This window comes from Poeciliopsis prolifica, unplaced genomic scaffold, assembly GCF_027474105.1.
Source record: "Poeciliopsis prolifica strain line A6 unplaced genomic scaffold, Auburn_PproV2 SCAFFOLD026, whole genome shotgun sequence".
Classification (NCBI taxonomy): domain Eukaryota; kingdom Metazoa; phylum Chordata; class Actinopteri; order Cyprinodontiformes; family Poeciliidae; genus Poeciliopsis; species Poeciliopsis prolifica.
The window spans coordinates 1,417,870-1,439,579 of NW_026562401.1; the positions used below are offsets into that span (position 1 = coordinate 1,417,870).

Below are 21,710 nucleotides of genomic sequence, written 5' to 3' on the forward strand. Positions count from 1 at the left end.
AAGGGCCAAAATAATAGTAAATGTTCTTAGGGGTCACAATAGTAGTAGTCATAACAATGTTAATAATAGTAAATACAAAATTTATTATTTTTGCCCTTTTTAATTTGATCTGCTAAATAATGAACTCAACGTGTTCAATATTCTATTTAAACTAATGAAAAAAAAATATTTTTTTGTAGAAAAGGGCTCTGTAAAATAGGCCTCTTCAAACGACAGCCGATCAGCCATATGCACCCGAGGTCATTTAAAAATGGCCACGATCTTGCAAGAAAAACACAGAAACAAAACAGCACATGGGTTACTTCCTCCTGAAACATGAAATAAAATCCATCTTTAATGCCCTGCTATGTAGATTCTCTTCGTTCCAGAAATATGGTCGGCGGCCGAATAAAGTCAATCAACGGGCCGCAAATGGCTCCCGGACCGCACGTTGTCCTCTCCTCATTTACAGCAAACCTTCCGGTCAGTACTCAGTTTTATTTGTTGCTTCAACAAGCACATTTAGAAGCCAACTGGAGAAGGCTCGTCAAGAAGCGAGATGTTCCCTGTGGAAGTGATTTGTGACGGACTGAAGGAAAAGAAAGTAAGGTGAGCGCTTCCTGTATCGAGGGCGGGGCTTCTTCCTGTCCTTTGTCCAAAACAAACTGATCAGGTTCACAGCAGTTAGAGCCTCCTTGGTCACGTAACTTTTTATAACTAGCTTCGCACGAAAGCAAAAACTCCAGAGAAGCGGTGAGAACATGTTTCATGAGTATATATTGTGTGATTTTGATGTTTCGTCGATAAACGGACGGCTTCGATAGAAACAAAAATCTGTTTGTAGATGCTAGGTGGTTCGAGCTACTTTAGACGTTGAACTATAGAGTTTAACCCGAGTTTTGCGTTATTGAAGTTCAGCGGATCAGAGACCAGGGTTCTGCAGGGTTCTGCAGGTGCCAGGTGGAGGTAAACGTGCCCGTGTCTTGTTTCCGGCCAACCTGATTTCTCTTTGTCCGTCAGCCGCAGCAGACATGTTTGCCATAGCAACCAAAAACTTTGTGAAGGAGGTGGATGCCGGGGGCTTGCTGATCCCAGTGTCCAGCCCGAATGACAACATGGAGCTTCTGACGGTGGTGGTGAAGAAGAATCGCCCCTGGTTCTGGCAGAAACCCAAATATCTTCCTACTGACTTCACCCTGAATGACCTGCTGACAGGCGATTCGCCCATAACACCAGGTAAGTAAAAAAAAAAACTAAACAAAAACAAATCCAAACCACCCATGTTGTTTTTTTTAAGCATTTTACTTCAGTAAAGAGACAGCAAACCTTGAATGGCTTATTTATATTTGCAGGTGTGCTCGATATAGACTTCATCAAGTACAGCGGCACATATGGTAAAGACATGCTGGGAGCCGTGGATGCCAGTTTTGTCAAAGCCAACCTGAAAATACAGAGCGAAGACTCCTCCAAACTCAAGTTGTCCTTCGGCAGTCTGAAGAAAGAGGAGGTGGACGTCCCGAAACTGATGCGAGAATCCAAAGGCAGGTTAGCTCTCTTGACTGTCTCCACTCTGATTTAAATGTCCCACTGAAGAAACATAAACAAAAGGATTTTCTTTCCCCCTCATGCATAACGTTTAAGAGGGATTGATTAGAGATGATCATATTTTTCTATGTACAATAAATAAACAAATCAAATAAAATGACAGGCCTTTTAGTGCTTTCATAGAACCAGACTTTCTCAGAATATCGTACATTTGTGTTTTTTGTTTTGTTTTTGTTTTAAGAGTTCTGGACATGTCACACTCTCTGATCCAGCAGACGAAAGAGAAACAGAAAAATGTGTTTGGCATTGTGAAGGAGCGCATCATGACCACGCAGCCATGTTCCGTCGTAGAGGACGTGCAGCAGCAAGGACTGCTCGGAGGGACTCTATGTCCCTGCATCCCCAAAGCGTCAAAAGTACAGTGAATAAGAACGACCACAGACACCAAACACATTCATGTTTACAGTATCTCTATGTTAAGTTTGTTGTAAAAGAATCGTTCCATTTTTGCTCGCGTGATGATTGTGAGAATTGAGTTCTCTTTTTCATGTTGCCCAATGTAAATATGGCGGATTTGAGAAATGGGCTACTAGTAGGTGTCTTACTGTTCCTGAAACTAGTTTCAGTTCTGCATGCAGCTTGGTATATTATTCACTGTTGAGCAGAGGGAGCTGAAATATCGTTCTATTTAAAAAGACATAACATGTGGCAACTGCATGCACGCACATCTGAGTCATTGTTAACACAAGTCTAAAATTGGATTTAATTAATGCCCAAGTCTAGAAAACGATTAAAAAAATGAAACTTGAATAAGATAAACATATTTTTAATTATTCACCATCTCATTGCCTACATTATAAATACCATAATTTCTAAAATTATGTAAAATCAGGGCGTGCTTTCCCCAGATTTGTACAGAAGATCCTCACTTATCACACTGATGTCTCCCATTTGTCCACTCTTCTAAAAATTGGTCATAAATGGACTTAAAATGCCAGAAACTTCAGTCTCAAAAATTGTCAGAACGCTGACAGCTGGAATTGTGATATATTGGCAGTAGAAATAATATTTTAAGGTTGGAACGATAAAGAAAAACAGATTTTATATATATTTTCTTTTCAATGGCACAATCTATAAAAGTTATGCAATCATTTGCAGTTCAGTAAAAAGCTAAACCTCGGGTTTTGCTTTAAAAAGACCCATTTTAATGTGGTATATTATGTCTGAGCTTTCCTGAAGCTCTACTAACTTTCCACCCAGATTTTACTGACGGAAAATGGAAAGTTGAGCAAAGACTCCAATGTTACATTGGAGATTCCTCCGCAAACCACGATGGCCTACGGCATCATAGAGCTGGAGATCAAAAACGATGGGCACTTTGGTGAGGATACTCTAAACTCTATTTAACAACTTTTGCTTATTTAACAAGGCAAAAATGATGAACTGTCTATGAACTTTTTTTCCACAGAGCTGTGTGTGATGTCAGGTGGAGGTTTTGAAGTAGACGGCCCTGATGAGAAGAGGCTGCTGTGTTTCTCAGAACCAACGAAGAATGCGATTCAGCAGGGTAAAATTACTGTCTGTTTGTTTTTTTTTTTCTCTTTTTCTTTTTTCTGTCTTATCTTTTAAACTGAAAATGGCATCATTGATGATAAATGTTGCATCACAAATACACTCTGAAGCTTTAGGAATATGGTAATATGATAGTTATAAGCTCTGACTTACGTTAGTGGATCTTTTCTGGCCCGTGTGATAATCTGTGAAGTGCAGAATAGTTGCATACCCAAATGTCTTGAGACATTTCTATTTTTTGATGTTTAGATTTAAAGGAGAATGTAAATTAGTCCTGAACAGTATCACCTCTGGCTTTAATGTTTTCATTGCTCAGTAACCACTCTTTTCTGATCAGGGGTTGCTGACTGTTCAGTAGACGAGGATGAAAAGCTAAAGGAGACGGCGCTTTTGCAACAGTGACCTTCAGACGCTGGAATTGTCTCCGTCTGAACTTGAGATTTGTGGATTCGGTGGCCTTATTTCAGAGCTGACAACACTTTGCTCTGGCCTTTGCTTTGGTTTTGTTTTTTTAAAAGCACTTTGTAATACTTTTCTTTAAATAAAAATTTTGTTTGCTTACTCTATGCCCTCATTCTCATCTGCAGACCTGACTTTTTCATTGCTTTGCCAATCAACATAACTTTAATTTCAGTCATTCGAAGTGTGAAGTGGTCACATTTTAAATCTACCACTTCACACTTTGTCACTAGTAGCCTTTTTTTTTTCAAAGCTTTTTAAGATTTTATACCGCTTCTTTACTGCATTACTTGACCAGGTAATTTATTTAGACACCTTCTGCTTCAATAGTCAGGCACAAAGACTGGTGAAAGCTCCAATAAAAACCAGCCATGGTCTAAAGTATATAGAAGTTGGGAGCCGACTTAAGACTTTTGCTCAGCCCTGGTGACAGATAAAATTTACAATTGAAACCAAAAGTTTACACTCCCTGAATACAAAGATACATCTCGTTATTTTTTTCCTCATTGCCTGAACTGAAATCAGATCATATTTATCTCGTTTTAGGTTAGCTGTAATTACCTAAATTACTTCTGTTCCCTAAATGCCACTACAATGACAGAAAGAATATGTCATATGTATTTATTAAAGTCTTCTAAATCAGAAGTTCACATAAGTTTCCCTTGTATTTGGTAGCGTTGCCTTTGACCTGTATGATTTGGTTCAGATGTGGGTTTTCGTCCACAAGATTCTCACCGTAGTTTGTCGGCTCATTTCTCCTAACAGAACTGCTAGAACTGGGTCAGGTTTGCAGGCTGCCTCACTTGCATGCGCCTTTTCAGATCTATCCCTACATTTTCTATCAGTCTGAGATCAGAGCTTTGTGATAGCTGCACCAAAACATTGATTTTGTTTGGCAGTAGTTTTAGGGTCATTGTCACCATCATACTTCAGGGTTGAGATGGTGTTCCCAGGCTTCCAAGCATCCCCCTTTTTCCAATGCTCATTACGCCTCAAATAGTTCCACTTTAATTTCATCAGTTTCATTGACTTTCATTTTGGACGTGTCTCCAAAATGAAAGTCTTTGACCGTGTGTGCATTTGTAAACTCCAATCTGGCTTTTTTATGTCTCTTGAAATAACGGCGATGTAATTTGATGTTTTTTATCCCAGAACTGGAGAAACTGAAGGATCATTTCCAGCAGCTTTCCACCCTCCCAGCCTCTGCCAGGTCGTCTCTGTTCCAGCACATCACAGGACTGATGAAGGAACCGGCAGCCATTGGCGCACTTCAGAACATGGTAAACATGCCTGGTTTTTTATTATAACATCAACAGAGCGAATAACTGTCGGTGCTTCTCTCTGTGACAGCTGGACCAGATGTATCTGGGTAAGAAACCCAGCCTGGATGATGACGGACTAAAGGAATCTCAGCAGCAGAGCATCCAAGCAATTTTTGAGGTGTTGGAGAAATCTGGTGCAGAGGACTCGACTCAGAGCCCAGTCCTCATCGCATTGCATCTGGTTGTCAGTGCGTTAGAGGGTAAGAAAAGTCCCCAGTCTAGAAAGGAATAAAACTGAACTGTTGTTTTTGTTGGTTTTTTTTACATTGTTTATGAATTTTATCTTTCAGAGTTACCAGATGATTGTCTTCCTGTTTTAAGTGGTTGCAGTAATCCTGCAACCCTACAGACTTTGGAGCTACTGGTTAGTGAGGACCGTCCCCCTCCAAGTTAATTCAACAGATCATTTTAAAGGCGGAAGCTGAATTATTATTTATTCTTTTAAAACACATGGCTTTCCTTACATTTGTTCTAGGTGCAGTGTGTGTCAGGAACCCGGGAGACGACTCTGAGCAGCACAGCACTGCCAGATGACGACTATGAAAGGACTGAACATATTTTTGCCTCCTGTAATGTGTCTCTACGGAGAGACAGCGATATTTTACGGGTTGAAATCAAGCGTGAACCAGGAAATCATCCCCTGATTCTCTGCATCGCTATTAAAAGTCTCGCCTCTTTAGCCTGCGGCTGTTGAACCATATGAACTGTATATTGATTAAAAGGAAATCCAATACATTATGTTTTCTTTGGGGATTTAGTCAGGACATTTATAAATAAGTGCTTGAAACATAAATGTGAGGATGAACATTGGTCTGAATATTTTTTATTGGCAGATTTTACATTGTATGGGATTTAGACTTCATTGAATTGAATGTGATCAAACTTAAACAGGCACCATCTGATAATTAGAAATGTGTTTTAGCAAAATTCATATTTTATGTGCTAGTACAACATAGTTGTAGAACTGTGTTCGACAATAAGCCTCTTGTGGCTTGAGATTGTTTTTGCCCTTTTCAATTTTTTATATAAAACTAAAGAAGTCCTTTACAAATTGATTTAGGCTTTGATTGTTGACTGAATGGTGTTTTCTTTATAACTTTGTAATTTTGTGTTTTTATTATGTGAAACACTTTGAACTGCCTTTCTGCTGAAATGTGCTATACAAAAAAACTTGATTGTTTTGCTTAAAGCATCCAAGGCCGTCTTCTACCACAGCTGCTTGTATTCATGGGCCTCACTTGCCAATTTTTAAAAATGAGAAGTTGTGCATAATGAAATGATGGTGCTTCCTTATTGAACAGCATCTTGCAAAGATACCCAGTTTTCTGATTTTGAGTAAAAAGTTTTGTTCATTTAGGATTTTCTGTGACAGACCAACAAATTAGCAAATAATTATCAAAGATGATGGGATAGGTGGTTTACAAAAAAATCTAAAGTGTGAATGATGTTTGTTACCCTGACACTTGAATACAGGCGTTTTGTGAAATGGTACAATCACAAGCTTCTTTGGATTTCAGTGGGATTTTATTAGATGGATCGAAACATTAAAAAAATTTTGTTAAATGGAAAGAAAATGATGTATGTTTTTATTATTTTGTTTCCACAAATAAAACTCTTAAGTGCAGCAGGTATTTGTGCTTGGCTTTGTTCTTTCTGACACCACTAAATAACATCCAGTGAAATTATTTACCTTGAGAAATTTATGCTCAGTAAAAATCCAGCTGGCCTATGAAGGCCTCAGAGATTTGTTAGAGAAGTTTTGTGAACAGCATCATTAAGATCAAGGAATACAGGTAAGCCAGTGATAAAACTAAAGTTTAGGCTGTGAAACCAAAAAGCCACAAAGTTACAATTAGTCCAAATGTTGTTTGGTGCCGTAATGTTAAGAAGTTCAAATAATGTGGTTACTTCATTTTGTGGTAAAGTCATTTTGATTGAAATCTGAAGATTTATCAATTTGGACAAGAGTGTTTAATAGACCTAAACCACAGATGAAGTTCCAGAGTTCATATAAAACATGGAAGTGGTCCAGGAAATAACTAGATCTAGAGACATGTTTCAGAATAATTGGTCCAAGTTATGTTTAAGAGCTCCAGAGTGTCAAGGATATGTTTAATAGTTATTTGTAATTTTTATTAAAATATTGAAGGTTTCAACAGTGTGATGGCATTTATAAAAAAGCTTCATCATTGCAAAAGTCTAAATATTATGGGACATTTATGGAGAAATTTCTAAAACTGAATGTTTGCTCACTGAATGGACAGGAGGGGATTTTTACTGAAAAAGACACGAAGCAGATCATTAGAAAACACCTGTTATTTTTATTAAACATCTGAAAATACATTTTATCTGAAATCTTGTACAATATACCTTTAGTAAGCAAATATGAACATTAATTAAAACTGTTAAGTCTTAGTATTATCACATCTAAAGGGATAGTTTACTGAGATGAAGTACCCTCTTCAACGGCCCTGGGTAAGTTTTTTTTTTTTTTCTTTTTAAACACAAACACAGCACCAAATCCACTGGTTTAACAGTCCAAAAACTTTAAATACTCTACCTGTCTAACAGTTAGCATTATTATCAGAATGGCTTTTGTGCTCCAGTGAACACTGGATAAATACTACAGTATTGCTTTGCTTTCTGTGCAACTTCAGTGATCAGAGGAACAGTTTTCAGAGAGAACACTGAACTAAAATAATGTAGGGGAATACATTTTAGCAGTAAGAAGATATAAGAAACATGATGAATGACTAAGTTTGTAGTGACAATGACTTGAAGCATACACTGTAAACTTAACACTGAGGTATCACATCCTTTTCTTTGACAGAGCCCTCATTTTAGGAGAATAAATAAAACTTACCTTAACAAAATGTGAAATTCGACAAAGTGACAGATGATTAAAAGCAATTTGACAAAAAAGCCTCATCCATTTAAATAGAAATACTCTCTAAAAAAACATTTGCCACTAAATAAGTACACTTCCTGTTTCTTTTGGACAGTTGCATAGTGTGTTGAAAAAGAAAACTGGCGATTTAGATTAAGGTGACGGATGCAGTTCGTACCAACGTGGTTGATGTCCCATTCTTCATGTGTGCGGCACAGTGTTGAAAAATTGTGTTTAATCCCAGGCCCGGCAGCTCAGACAGCAGGTCCACTAGGAGGAGCTTCAATACACCCAGCTGACTGGAACCCACTGCGGCTCGACAAATAATCGCTCCACGGCATCTTGCAGCTTATCAAACGCCTTGTCCAGATTGTCATTGACTATAGTCAGGTCAAAGTAGTGGCTGTACGCCCGGCGGATCCTGGCACTCTCATCTACAGTTTTCTTTAAGTCGTTCTCCTGCAATAGAAGCAGGAGTCCAAATTTACTCTGATGGCATCAGCTACCTGCCATCACCTCAAAGTACACGAACAGGAATTTCTCAGGATTACCGTGAGGATTTTGGTGGTGAGGCCAGCATCGACCACGGCTTTGTGCATGTCTCTTAGCGTGTCCCGCTCAGGAGCAGCGATAAACACCACGAATGGCATAAACTCTGCAGTCTTCAACACCTTCAGGGCCTGTGCAAAAACTGTGATGTCACAACCAAAGCTTCAGGGCGAAACAGCAGAGGTACAGGTAAGATATTACCTGAGGGTTCACGTCCAGGATGCATGTGCGGCCGGCCTGCACCACCTCGTGGATGGAGTCGATTTTGGTGCCGTAGAGGTTCCCGTCGTACTCACCGTGCTCCAGGTACCGGCTCTCCTTGATGTCACGCTCCATCTCCTCCCGAGTCACGAAGCAGTAGTTCTGCCCGTCTTTCTCCTCTTCTCTGGGATGGCGGGACGTAACTAAAGCCAGAAAAATGGTCACACATAGTGTCTTGAAGAATTCTTCCCCTGTCTTTTTTTGTGGGGGAACTTAATGTGAGAAACCAAAACAGAAAAGAACATTAGTGAGGTGAAAAGGAAAATAAAAATCTGAAAAGTTTGGCAAGCCTTTATATGATACCAATTTAACTAAGTGAGCTATTTTGAAAACAGTAATGGGCAAAAGACACAAGTGTGTATTTGGTTGGGACAGACAACATGAACTGCATCTGGAACAACAATCAATGGCTCGAGAAATGATTGATTCAGGGCAACTGAAACACTTTCAGATTTTTTGTTACTAAATGTGTCAGTGGAGACGTTCAGTGAATACTGGCAACACTCTGTAGACAATTTATGTAATTGTCCAGGTTTGTCTGGCACACTCACAGGGGACGGTGGCTCCATATCTCAGAGGATTCATAACAACAAGGCGGTTCTTCAGGCTCCTCCGTCCGACCCCCTGGGCTCCGATCAGAACCAACGTTTTCCTTCGAAACGGGGGCATCCTGGCCACTTCCTCATATATCTGCAGCTCATAACGGTCAAACTCTGCTCAAGGCAATGCACACACTGAATGAGAACTGCATCATCTCAGATGCATTTAGACAAAAACACCATGAAGCACATTAGCTGATACACACCTGCGTTCTTAGAAGTGAGGTACATCATTTTTTTCTTCTTTTTCTTTGCAGTCAGAGTCCCACAGAGCATCCCTGAAACACAAACACCAAATCCAAAGCGCAGCTGTCAGAGAGACTCAACAATGATGTCTGGTTTGTTGGAGAACTGGGGACGTGACGTGTGCTGACCTGTACCAGCAGTGTCCCAGTCTCTCCTCACAAAAGCTTTTCTCTTCTCCTCCAAGAACTGACTGGGAATCAGGCCAGTCGCTCCACCAACAACTTTGCGTGCCTTTGTCAGAATTAAAACAGTTGAGAAAAGAAATGAGGCTGATCTCTTAAATGTGGCACTCAGGAAAAGGAAAAAAAAAAAAAACAACCTAACATTTTGACTGAATCTCAACTACATTCTCTTATATATGCCAGTACCTGGTCTCCCTATTGACCTTTGATCCTTTAAAATGGGGATCGAGATTGTATTAAATCTATGATGTTACTTCTGTACACAGTGAAGTTGTGGAAATATTTTTATAAAACCAATGCTCTTCCAGATTCAACTATGCAAAGAAAAAGGCCTTGATTTCTTTAGATCTCTTTAGTGAACCTTTTGCTCTAAAGGTTCTTAATCAAACTATTTAAATCCAATTTCCAAACTCGCATAATATATCAGAAATATATCATCTCATTAAGATGCTTCCATCTTAAGTGAGGAAAAGGTGGAGTCATGCCCACAGATATATTTCCAATATCTATCAGTGATACTACTGAAATTATATGATTTCTTAGTATTTTGGAGCCCTACTCCAAACATCAAGGAAGAACACAGAAAATAAAGACTAAATAAACCAGCCCTGTGCAAATCTGTACATAGTATTTCAGTATTTCTTGGTGTTGTTGACTCACCTGCCACCAGTTGGGGTCCTCCTTGTTGACAACATGAAGTATGTCTCCTTTAGCAAAGGCCAGGCCTGCCTCTTTACAAGGGATCAGGTTGTCTGTAGTTGGGTTGTAACTGAAGTATGGCTTCAAATAAACCTACAAGTTAAGAATTAAGGTGAAATTCAGTTGAAAAAAAACCCAACTTAAATGTATAAAATTCTCTTTAAAATGCCTATGAATCTTTTACATTGGTGTGGAAGAATTTTGGTATTTTTTAGCATTAACCACACATTTATGGGCATGCTGCAGCTTCAAAAACAGATTGAATCTGAACTACTTCATTTGGAAACCTTCATTTTGTTCTAAAGGCATTCAAAGGTGGACCAGTGGGTGATGTGTAGGATCAGCACGACCCAGCTGTGTTTGTGCTTTATCTCACTAGGCCTAGGTTGGACATTCTGCTTCAGGATTTTCCAGTAGAGTGGAAATCATGGTTTCATTTATTTAAATATTTGACTTACTGCCAAACTGATGCCGAGACCATTCCTGTTTCATCCACAGATTCCACTCCACGTTGTTGTTTTATCTTATTTTTCAGGAGTTATGAGGCACGAGGCAAAGTTACTCAACCAAAGTAAGGGGATCTTGAAACTGCTTGTTACCCAGCAGGTTGTTACTAGGTAACCAAAGAGCAAGTTAGTTGATGCCATTCACTTTGCTCAGCTGGCCTTGAGAGGTTAAGCAGGCAAAAGCCTTTCCTCTGCCTACATCCGCCAGAATCCCATGTGGATCTGGATCAGTTTATTCTATATATTGTATATTCTACGAGATGTATTACCTGCTGATATTGATCACATGTTTATCATGACATATACTGTTTTGGATTCATTATCCAACCCTATCACCACCATGTGTTGAGCGCTGATGACTCTTGGCTGTGATATTTACCTCAGAACATTCCCATAAATGTAATTTTTTCACTCCCTTTCGTAATGCTGAATTATGAAAACTGAAATGTTTAACGGCGGCATGGGCCTGCAGTGACAAAAGTAAAGCTGAAATCTGTTGCGAGTTTAAAATATCTCAGAATGAGTATTGAATAATTTATTCTGTTAGCATAACTGAAAGCTAACAAGGACATTAAAAAATAGTAGAAAAGAGGGATAAATTGGTCCCATTTGGCAGAGATGTCAGTGTGTGACATAACCTTACACACTCTGCCAGTGCCAGCCGCTGTGTGTGCCTGTTAGAGTGAGGACCAGAGGGGTGTTCCAGTGAACAGAGTGTTACGTGTCCTACTTAGAGTGCAGAGTGTTATTAATAGTTCCTTGTGGACTCAGTTTTCAAACGCCTGGCATTCTGCAAACAGCCAGTCAGGCTGCTCCCACCCAGTCCTTGACAGGTTCAGGACAAATCCATCGCATCCCGAGTAAAAATTCCTGTGTCTGGATTACTTGTACATCGAGGAATATATTATTCGTTAGGACTGTGTGGGATTTGAGCTGTCTTCCCCTCACCTGCGGGGGCGCCGGTGTGTCTCTGTAGCTCGGTAGGACCTTGAGTGTGACGCTGCCGCTGCAGTTTCTCAACAGCTCCTGGAGTTCCTCAGGGTTACTGCCCACTTCCTGACCGTTAACCTCCCGGATGATGTCGCCCGTGTGCAGCATCCCCTGCCTATCGATGGAGCTGCCGTGCAGGATCCGTGTGATCACCATCTCCCCGTTGACCACGCGAAACGTCACTCCCTAAAAGAGAGAATGAGTGGGTCGCTGAGTGACACAGCCTCTTGCTATGAAGCAACTTGACCAAGTCAAATTAAAACGCTGAACTGAGTCACGTTAGATGAAAAATGTGGAGGATTTTAAAGAACATAAGCAGTGCTACATGCCCTCCTCCAAAGAGATGCAGGTGCTTACCAAAGGCTCCCCGGTCTTTTTCTGGATGCCAATCATCCTCACAGCGTCGGTGGGCATTAGGAAACTTGGAAAGAGGGAATTGCTGTTATCCACAGCGTTAGGCATTTCGTAGGACTTTGCAGCCACCTTGTCATGAGCTTCAATTAAAGACTGAAACAGAAAGAAAAGGAAAAATGAAAAAAACAATAAAGCTTTTTTGCAACAACAAAAAAAAATAAAAAATCACTGCAACATCAATTTAGCAAAACTGTTCCTAAAGAATGACTCAAACTATTTTTGCTTTGTTTATGTCAGCCCTGACTGATGACTTGAAGAACATGACTCACCGTTATTGCTATCCTTACAGCAATAAAATAAAGCCAGCATAATTTATTGCAGCCATTTTACAGGTTTAATTACAAAAGCCCTTCCCTCTTGTACCTTGTTTCCTCCACCATTAAAACCAACTCAAACGTGCTTTCTAGTATTCACACAAACTCAACAACAATCATTTTCTGAGGATTTTATTTCAATAAAGACTAAAAGCTCAAGACATGCGCTGTCACTCTATCTATATAATTCTGCCTAAAGTTAATTTTAGCCTCTACTGCTGGCCCAGAGACTCAACATGACAAGTCATATTGTCATATTGCAGACTAAGAGGGAAAAAAAGGCTCAAAATTTCATTTTTTCACAAGTTAAAAAAAAAGCTTTCAATGAACGAAGGATTACAGTCTTAACACCTTAAAGTGAGGCTCTTGGAGGATTCTGGCAAGCTCAGCTGCAGCAGGATCTTGTTCTTCGAGGTTGCTGAGGGAGTCCAAGATCTCTGTGAGCAGCTGAACGTTGTCGTCCCCCACAGCTTCTAGCTTGACTTCCTCAAGGCGCTCGTGGGCCTGAATCCACAAAGCAGCAGAAAAATGACTGAACTCCATTGTATTTCAAAATCAGGCTCAAAACTTATACATAAAGTGGAGTTAAGAATGGGACCATAATACTTTTAAAGACTTGTTTCATCTCTGAAGTTCAAAAGTATCGTGTGCATGTTGACAAATATGCGCTGCAATAACCTGGCTGCATAATTTTGCTCCAACTATGTTATTTCAGGACCTTTTCATCTTTTTACAACATTCAGTCTCCTTCAGCTTATACCTGCCATGAGTTATGGTGAATGGGATTAACGTTGATGAAGTTCAGCTGTTGCCCCACATGATGAGAAGAGAGATGTTGTAACAATATGGCAAGACTCTTATGAATTTGTGCAAGGCAGAGGGGAGAACCCAGGTTATTGCACCTTCTGTCTTTTAGTCAGTTTTAAAGTACAGATCAGTTAAAACATGGCATTTTTACTCTGTTAACACTTTTTTCTATCACCTGCATATAAAACCAGGGCTGCACCAATTTCAATTTTCTGATCAATCACCAATCTTTAAAAAGCTATACCTGCCAATCCCTCAATATAAACCAGGATCTTGGAAATTCCTCCTCTCTATAATGTTAGGATTTGCTTTTGCTAAGCAAGAATACAAAGTAGTGCTAATGGGAAGTTTGTGCTTCACCTTAGCAAGAGAAAGGACGATGGGGCTCTCCATGATTCCTTTGAGGAAGATGAGGTCAATATCTTTGGCTCCAGTTCCTGATGGCATGTCTTTAAGGTTGTCAAGGACCTGCTGCATGGCTGGAGAAGAACAACGTTGTCTCAGACACGAGCTTGACCAAATGAAAGATCATGACCAGCAGACAACTGGATGTTGGCTTGAATTGGTATGATTTGCATTTGTGAAAGTACAAATCTGAGCTGATAATCACATCTACTGGAAAGTAACTGGAGTAAAAACTCCCGAGGTATGAACAAGTTGACAGAAATAAGCTTAAAAGCATCAACTGTTACTGCCGGAGCAGCAACAAACACGGATTCACAGTTCAACAAGATTGGTCCAAAAAACTATAAAGCCACAAAATAATCAAAGATTTTTGCTTTTTTTAAATTTATTTTTAGCTCACGACAGACAGCTAAATATTTCTTTCAGCGTTTCCCTACACAGACATACAAGCATACGCAGGTGTTTTCTTTCACATTTAGACAAGCAGATAAAATAGTGTTTGATTTAGTAAAGTCTTTCAATTACTTCAAAACATTTGTTTTGTTAAAGTAACATCAACTTTTTAGTTGATGTTACTTGCTTGTGAACAGAAAAAATAGTCCTGTTCACAAGCAGCAACAGGACATAAAAATAGTCAATGATTCGAAATCAGAAACAGCTATTTTAGTTTGCTGTCCTTTGTGGCTTACCTGAGCCAGACTTTGCATTGGCCACGGTCATGCTGATTATTCCTGAGCTCAGGATGGTCAAACTCTCTGAACACACTCAGCAGCCGCCCAAATGCCCGTTTAAAAAAACAGAGCAACTGCAGAGCTGAAGGGTGACAGAAACCCAACAAGTCAGAAGAGTTTACATTACGATAACCATGTTATACAAATTATGACAGGACATCTACCAAGCTGACATGTTGTACTAACACAGATCCAAACTAAAGAAGGGGAACAACCGAAGAGCACAGAAAATATGCCTCCCTTTGGGTTTTATGTCAATCTATCTAGCATAGATTTGCTATGAACTGAGGAAATTATAAATATGGCAACTGAATAAGGACTGAATATCATGTATTTGGTTAAACAATGTACAATTCACTCACATTAAAGGCTTTTTGTATAAACATTCTCCCAACTCAGATCTGTGATATCAGTAAAAAGTCAGGTGATGGCAGCTGTGGGTCTCCTAAACTCTATTTAGTCACATTCTGCACCGTTAATACATAATACATGCAGAGTCCTAATATGCGTGGTGTGAACTAAAAGCAGCTTCCCATTCTTACATGCATTTCAGGATCTTACCTGTGAAGTGTGTTTAAATCATCAGAGCGGCAGGCTGCCTCCGAGCCTCAGGTTCTTCTAAAAAAAACAGGCATCTGGTACTTCTGCCTTTAACACAAAGAGGGAAAACCATCCACTGAGCATCAACAATTGTTTGAAAATGTGCCTGAAAGGCCTTTTAAATATTTAAAGAAGCTGATTACGCTGATAAATAACCTTTAGTTGTCTACCTCTGCTCCATATATGGGAGCAGTTTTTTTAAGTCAATGTAAATGTTCAAATTAAATACGCAAATAGTACTAGTTATTACATAAGGTAAAAGATCGGGTGAGTTCTCCTTCCAAAGTCAACTACTTGTGTTACTTTTCACAATGAAGAACAAAGATGCCGTTCGTTTGAGGTAAAACTTGTTACCTCAAACAGCATCTGTACGTTGTTCTTTGACCGTGCCCTGACTTGTCAAAATTGTTACGCAAACAAAACAGCTGATCATGTTATCCTATTGCTTCATGTGAAGGATAAACAGATACTAGGGATTGTTTGTTTAAAATTTCAATTTCATAATAAAATAAATAAATGAAAAAGAATTCAAAGCATAAAAGAAGCAAAAATCACACTAGCCTCTCTGGTGGTAAGTCATTCCCCTCTCACAACTAAAAGTTAATTTTTTTTCAAATATACATTTTTAAATATTAGTCTCCACCGAATGTAGTTGGCTGATAAACACAGCGATGGGACTGTCGGCAGCACTGCGCTGCTGTGCATACCATAAAGGTGTGAAATCTGTGCTATTACAGTGTGCCGTCAATCAAATGGCCTCCTGTTTGTGTGTGCAGGAGGAGTGACAGAGAGAAAAACCACAGCTCAATGTGCCACGAGTTTCAACGGGCAGAAGGTCTCAGAGTACAACTGGAGTTGCACCGATACCAATGGCATCTGACCTGCTAACTGTATTTTAACCAATTTTATTTCGTTCATTTTCTTCAACATAGAAAAGTAAGGAACAACATTAAATATGCCATTGATTCCTTGATAGAGGTTGAAGCTTAGAATGTTTGTTTTTTTTTAATCTAGGAACAAGATTTTGCATAAGTCTGCATTAAAAACATAATCTTATCTCTATTTGACTGAAAAAATGTTTACCAAGTTTCTGCTGCTTCAAGCATTTAAAGACTGAAGCTTACACGCATTATTAGTTTTGAGGCAGACAACGAAAAGCCAAAAAGACCAGTGATCACAAATCAGAGTAGATGCTTCACTCAACTTGCTGATTTGCTTCATATAACGCAAATCAACAAAGTCTTGAAAAACATCATAATTCAGAAAAAGAAGTGGCCCATTAGCCTTGGCTGCTCTTTTATTAAATATCGGCATGGGCCATAGAAAAAAGCCACATCAGTCAACTGCAGCCTGAAATATAAGGAATCTTTTCTTTTTTTTTTAAATTTATTTTGTAATGAGATGACTGAAAAAACAACTGTCAGTGGTTTTATGCATGGAAGACCTTTTCTTAATGCGAGTGAGTTCAAAAGTATTTGAGAAATATTGGAATCCAGCTAAAGTTTTGAGAACAGAGTAGTATTATTTTAAAAAGAACACGCCACGTGATTTGCACTGATTGCATAAAAGTAACCACACAGGATTTGAGACGATGATACTTAACAGTCAACATGTTGAAAAGCTGTGCTGGCTCCACGGACTGAACTGCTGTCAAAGCTACACGTGTTTTTCGCTACTCCTATTAGTAGTCTCCTCTTGCCTAACTGACAGGAAAACTGACATGTTCATAATAATTTCCAATCACTTTCTATTAGATTGACTTTAAATGAGCAAAACTACGCGCTGTCAGGTCTTTAGCGGCATTTTAAAAGAGTCGACCCTCTTTCGCGGTCCACATGCGGGTTAGCAATGCTAACAATTAGCAGCCGCTAGCTAGCTGTGAAATATCTTTCAAGTGTGACTAATTAAACTGTTGTGTCATATCTAAACAAAACTAAGCTGGTTAAAACATCTGTGTTTTCAAATTCTTGTTTGTTTATAAGCAGAAAAATTTATCAGGGAGGCAAAACTAGCCGCTTCCTAGCGCTGTGTAGCTAGCTAGTTAGGCGCTTAACCGTTACTCCACGTTAGCTTCAGAGTTAATTCAACAAGAAGCAGCAGGTCCGACATCGAAACGTTTGCTGCCCAGTTTCCATTAGGTTATAACATACCCAGTGTGCTGTAATCCAGTCACGCCTCCATGGTTTTTCCTTTATTCACTAGATTGATGAATCCCCGATCTCTCACGCAGCAGTAACTTGTGATTTCATCTCCAGCGCGCCTGCCCCCTTCTTCTCTGCCAGCTGTCTGTCGTCCACACACGGTGTGAAAGTCATGCAGAGCTGCTTTCGCGTTATCTAACCCACTCAAACCCGCCACGGCCGCTGGAGACTTACACAATTACCCAGACACTTATTTTCAATCTGCTTTGTCTCAGTTTTTCTCCAACAACACTTTAATTGAAAGTTAGTGTGGAGATGCTCCTGGTTGTTACCTATAAAGTTACTTAGCTGTTCATCGTTTGCAAAAGTTTTGCCAAGGTTCCCAGACCTTGTAGAATAAACGCATCCCCACAGCATGATGTTGCCACCACCATGTTCCCTGTTAAGTTGGCGTCTCACAGTAGATGACAGATATAGACTGCAGGCTGATCAGATTTTCTATTATTTTGATCACCTGTGAGGTTTGAGATCAGTGTGGTTTCGCAAATATACATTTAAAAATGTATAAATATACATAAGAAGATGAGAGATGAATGACAGCATATGGTACTCCAAAACCTGGCTTGTGTTTTTACATCCATTGCTTTTCACAGATGTGTGCTTATGATTACCCATGTACCATGCTATGTACACAAACAGATGCTCACTCATCTGTCCCTAATGCTGGTCTTTGAACTGTGAGCTAACAATAAGGCAGATGGTTCCTCACCTCATCTACTGACAGATGGCAACAAGTGTTTTCTAGAATGGTCATTTTATAACTTTTTTTTTTTTACATACAGTGACATCAGATCTGCCTTACATTAAAGATCAAGCTGCACATCATTAGAAATGAATGATCATCTTAATACTTACAATATACTTTCCCAAAATCTAATGATAAATACTGTACAGTTGGTTTTGTTTCGCTTATTCTTTACAGAGATCCTTAAATGCCTTTTGTTGTGGTGTTACATACCATGCTTTTGACTCATCCAGGTCACTAAAGTATTAAACTGCTGATCTGTTTTCAGTCAGGCTCCCAGTGCTGGGATGTTTGATGGACCATAGTATATAATTGTCTCAGTTTACATTTCATTTGAAGTCAATTAAAAATATATATATTTATAGCACTAAATCTCTGCATAACATACCCATTGAAAATGCAATGCTTTAATTTACCAGAAGGAGTTGCTATTACCCTATGACCTATTACCCTATGACCAGCACTTCCAGGGGCGGTATTACAGTATGTATTTTCCAAGCACATAGTGCCATTTCATAGCACAATCAAGAAACTGTTACCTTCAGTTTACATTAAAATGCTGTATATACCAAACATAAGCTAAAAGTCATTAGACTTTATAAGTTGGTGCCTTGAAATGTGGGCTCTCTGTCTAAAAAGCTTATGCTCCCTCTGACAGTCAGTCTTCAGCAAGTAATCGCAACAAGGCTTCAGTTATGCCATAAACAACCACACTTATACCTTCGAACTGAGAAGTAGTGTGTTTGATAAGGTTGGCAAACACGCAGTTCGACCAGGATTTTGCTGATTACCCCTGCCACAAGTTTGGAGGGTGAGTGGAGTGCTCTGTATGGCAGATGCTTGTCTTGAGACTGCAGATTCTAGGCTGCGATTGAGGGAGCCATCCATTTCATCCATGTAGATAACCAACTTTAATAGTCATATAATAGTCTTATTATTTACTTTCATAGATCAAGTTTTATTTCAATCAGAGGCATTGTTAAGGAGGTTCTGCTTCATCAGTAGTTCCTGAAATTATCAGCTTCAGTCCTACAGGTAGTAAAGGACTCAATGAACTACACATGCGTCCATTGCAATAAGCTAACTTAGCAGTATAAATTATATTTAAATTTACAAATTACATTTGTTAGCATTGTTTTTGTTTCGTATTAATATTTTCCCAAATAGACCGTGATTCCAATTTTGGGAATCACTAGCATTTACATGGATTGTCATCTACCTAAATCTCCTAATTGCAGACATTATATGTCACACATGCTGCAACACTACACTCCTTCAGAGACCAGGTTTCCTTTTTGCTAATCAATTAAATAGGAAAACAAATCAAACTACATGGAAGCTTGTCCTTCTAGTGTGACAAAATGTGAAAATGTTTGAAAGGACTGCACCTGCAAATGATTTTAATTTCTGATTATCTTCAGATGGGAATATTTGGAAATCTGTCTGAATGTGGTAACTCCAGAGACTGCAAAGATGAATCATTTGACTCCAACCTGTTGCATGATGAGGAACTGTTGCAGCTGTTTGTCTTACTGTGTAAGATATTTAGAGGGATGTCGACATTATTGCAGAATTGTAAGATGCTACAGAAAAAAAAATTGAATTAAAAGAAAAGAAAATATTTAAAGGAGGTATTAACACATCACTATTGACAGATTTTTGGTGCGCTTTCAGACTAACTGATACCTGCATACATTACTTAATTCACAGATAAACATAAATAATATGTGACACAAAGGAAACCCACTTGATTACATATGTGAGTCTTTGACTGTCCTAAAAAGCTCCATATAAGTTTGGTATATTATTATATAGTTTTTTCCTGCAAACTGTTTTCCTGCTTTTTTCCCCCAAGTTTTCGGATAAGGAGTGAAAAATTTCTATTCTGCCTATATTCTGCTACAAAAGAAATATTTAGTGCACTAATTACATTCACATAAGGGCTAACAATCCCATCTTTCTATGCATGGTTGAAAAAAAAAAACTTCTCTTAATTTTAGTGTGATAATTAGTGCCCCTTCGCCCACAATCAAAAATCATCAAAGAAATAAGAGCACAGCCGGACAGACAGAAAAATGAAGTTTATTTCATGCAACACGAGTTTCTTCCACATTGGTAAGAGACATAATGTACCATCTTCTGGACGTCACAAAGCAGGCAGAATCACCACCCCGGGAGCCCTTCGTATCTACATGAATACATACAAAGTTCATCAGAGTCACTGATCTTACACATGCACCAGTTAGAGTTTTACTGAATGATACATTTTAGGTTTGCCCTACTGATTCACAGTTTGACCGATTCTGACTATACCACATAATGGAGAAATACACGTTCTGCAGGTTTTTTGATAGAGGCAGTGGTTTTTGAATACAACTAAAAATGAAGAAGTAACAAATTTGACTGTGTTTATGCCTCAAAATGTATATCCCTAACTTTTATTTCAATTGCTGAAGCTCAAAGAAGTATTACAGTGCATGTAGTATGATATAAACCTAATGATGAAAGGTTTATATCTTACTACCAAATAGCAGGTTAAATACTTCCTAGCCCAGCTAGATTCTTACCGTATATAGTTGGATCCTGGAAGAGTTTCTGCGCTCTCTTTCACAAACAGGTCAGAAAATAACGTGTCTGGGTTGTCTCTTTTTCCATACCTGTGCATGAAAAAGTCAAATAATCATCACATCAGCATCTTCTTGATTGACTCAGGTGATTTAAGGCACTTAAGAAAATGTAAAAGGAATTTAAAAACTTACCTCTGTCTTGTAATGAGATTGATATAATGTCTCAGTGCAGAGTAATACTTGGCAAGCTCCTCAGGTGGAGCTCCTTCCCGGGGATTGTCAGGCTTGACTGGATAAGCATCTCTGCCAGAGAGGAAGCATGCCAGCAAGCAAAGAGCCAGAAGAGTTGGCGACATCACAGCGTTGGAGTGTGTCCTAGCTTAAGATTTGGAGGGGGGGAGGGAAACCCAGCAAATGCTTACTAAGCAAAACGATTTTACACCAACACAGAATAAACAGTCTAAATCAAAAGGTATTCCAGATTTCTTGTCAAAAATGAAGTTTCAACTGAGATGAAACAGAAAACTTCCTTACTCTTGATAATTTGATCAAAGGGTCGTTGTGGGTTTTCTTGCTTGTTCACGAGCTCCTGTAGCAGATTCCCAACGTTGCCCTGTCTTTTATAGCGAGCGCAGAGCGTGAGGAGAGGGGGTGGCAGAGGGGCTAATTTCATTTTCCTTCAAAGCCACTCCTGAGAAATATCTGTTGCCTCATTAGCTTAATTAAACCTGTAATGGCCGAGCAGTGGAATAAAATGGAGATGCACAGTTACATTATGAAAACACAAAAGGTGTCGGCATTAGGTTCATTAAAAAGTTGTTTGACGCGATGGACTACATATGCCCCACCGTTGCTTTTAAATAATTTCAGATGAGCCACATCAGAAGTTCATTGTGTGTGAGTAATTAATTATTCCTGCTTTATAATACCACAAATTAATGTTTTGCAAGATCACTGAGACCTGTGTAGCAGGTAGGAAATTTAATTATTAAAGTCAGACAGACCCCTCCATCATGGATTCTTTTTTTTTTTAACAACAAAAGAAGAAATAACATTTTACTTTATCGTGCATTGATTATGGGGTCAAAACAGCACATTTTCTTGTAAAGGAAATTCTCACAGTAATTAGA

The 21,710-nt window shown here is 39.0% G+C and overlaps 3 protein-coding genes across 8 annotated transcripts; 1 reads left to right on the forward strand and 2 right to left on the reverse strand.

Moving 5' to 3' along the window:
• The first annotated feature begins 433 nt into the window (after positions 1-433).
• Positions 434-6,501, forward strand: gsdmeb (gasdermin Eb). 4 transcript variants are annotated; one of them, XM_055048018.1, is made up of 10 exons: positions 434-588; positions 1,000-1,215; positions 1,332-1,524; positions 1,766-1,940; positions 2,785-2,905; positions 2,993-3,091; positions 4,708-4,835; positions 4,906-5,077; positions 5,168-5,241; positions 5,353-6,501. In XM_055048018.1, exons 2-10 carry the CDS (start codon positions 1,011-1,013, stop codon positions 5,569-5,571), a joined length of 1,386 nt encoding a protein of 461 aa, XP_054903993.1. In that variant the 5' UTR covers positions 434-588; positions 1,000-1,010; the 3' UTR covers positions 5,572-6,501. The 4 variants fall into 4 exon arrangements, with proteins under 4 accessions (XP_054903993.1, XP_054903992.1, XP_054903994.1 ...); XM_055048017.1 differs by lacking the exon at positions 434-588 and adding an exon at positions 610-732; XM_055048019.1 differs by lacking the exon at positions 434-588 and adding an exon at positions 610-732 and having other exon boundaries at positions 1,006-1,215.
• A 674-nt stretch (positions 6,502-7,175) lies between these two features.
• On the reverse strand, positions 7,176-17,368 carry pals2a (protein associated with LIN7 2, MAGUK p55 family member a). The gene is made up of 14 exons (XM_055048081.1): positions 17,218-17,368; positions 15,029-15,115; positions 14,426-14,549; positions 13,692-13,810; positions 12,876-13,028; positions 12,154-12,303; positions 11,755-11,982; positions 10,262-10,393; positions 9,548-9,650; positions 9,380-9,451; positions 9,126-9,287; positions 8,515-8,717; positions 8,316-8,444; positions 7,176-8,223 (listed from the first exon to the last, which is right to left on the reverse strand). Exons 3-14 carry the CDS (start codon positions 14,454-14,456, stop codon positions 8,047-8,049), a joined length of 1,659 nt encoding a protein of 552 aa, XP_054904056.1. The 5' UTR covers positions 14,457-14,549; positions 15,029-15,115; positions 17,218-17,368; the 3' UTR covers positions 7,176-8,046.
• Positions 17,369-20,109: 2,741 nt separating this feature from the next.
• Positions 20,110-21,179, reverse strand: LOC129371336 (peptide YY-like). Of its 3 annotated transcripts, none has more exons than XM_055047896.1 (4): positions 21,115-21,163; positions 20,773-20,955; positions 20,581-20,670; positions 20,110-20,201 (listed from the first exon to the last, which is right to left on the reverse strand). In XM_055047896.1, the coding sequence occupies exons 2-4, from the start codon at positions 20,934-20,936 to the stop codon at positions 20,177-20,179; spliced, it is 279 nt and encodes a 92-aa protein (XP_054903871.1). In that variant the 5' UTR covers positions 20,937-20,955; positions 21,115-21,163; the 3' UTR covers positions 20,110-20,176. The 3 variants fall into 3 exon arrangements, with proteins under 3 accessions (XP_054903871.1, XP_054903870.1, XP_054903869.1); XM_055047895.1 differs by having other exon boundaries at positions 20,773-20,959; positions 21,115-21,158; XM_055047894.1 differs by having other exon boundaries at positions 20,773-21,179.
• Between the last annotated feature and the right edge of the window lie 531 nt (positions 21,180-21,710).

Bases quoted from the DNA above. Each gene is read 5' to 3' on its own strand.
- gsdmeb (XM_055048018.1), top strand. From the start codon at position 1,011: ATGTTTGCCATAGCAACCAAAAACTTTGTGAAGGAGGTGGATGCCGGG. The intron at 1,941-2,784 runs GTACAGTGAATA...CTTTCCACCCAG, and splicing joins GCATCCCCAAAGCGTCAAAA to ATTTTACTGACGGAAAATGG. The intron at 5,242-5,352 runs GTTAGTGAGGAC...CATTTGTTCTAG, and splicing joins TACAGACTTTGGAGCTACTG to GTGCAGTGTGTGTCAGGAAC.
- pals2a (XM_055048081.1), bottom strand. From the start codon at position 14,456: ATGACCGTGGCCAATGCAAAGTCTGGCTCAG. The intron at 13,811-14,425 runs GTAAGCCACAAA...GTTCTTCTCCAG, and splicing joins CAATGCAAAGTCTGGCTCAG to CCATGCAGCAGGTCCTTGAC. The intron at 13,029-13,691 runs GTGAAGCACAAA...TTGTGGATTCAG, and splicing joins TCGTCCTTTCTCTTGCTAAG to GCCCACGAGCGCCTTGAGGA.
- LOC129371336 (XM_055047894.1), bottom strand. From the start codon at position 20,936: ATGTCGCCAACTCTTCTGGCTCTTTGCTTGCTGGCATGCTTCCTCTCT. The intron at 20,671-20,772 runs GTAAGTTTTTAA...TTTCATGCACAG, and splicing joins AATCTCATTACAAGACAGAG to GTATGGAAAAAGAGACAACC. The intron at 20,202-20,580 runs GTAAGAATCTAG...GTATTCATGTAG, and splicing joins CCAGGATCCAACTATATACG to ATACGAAGGGCTCCCGGGGT.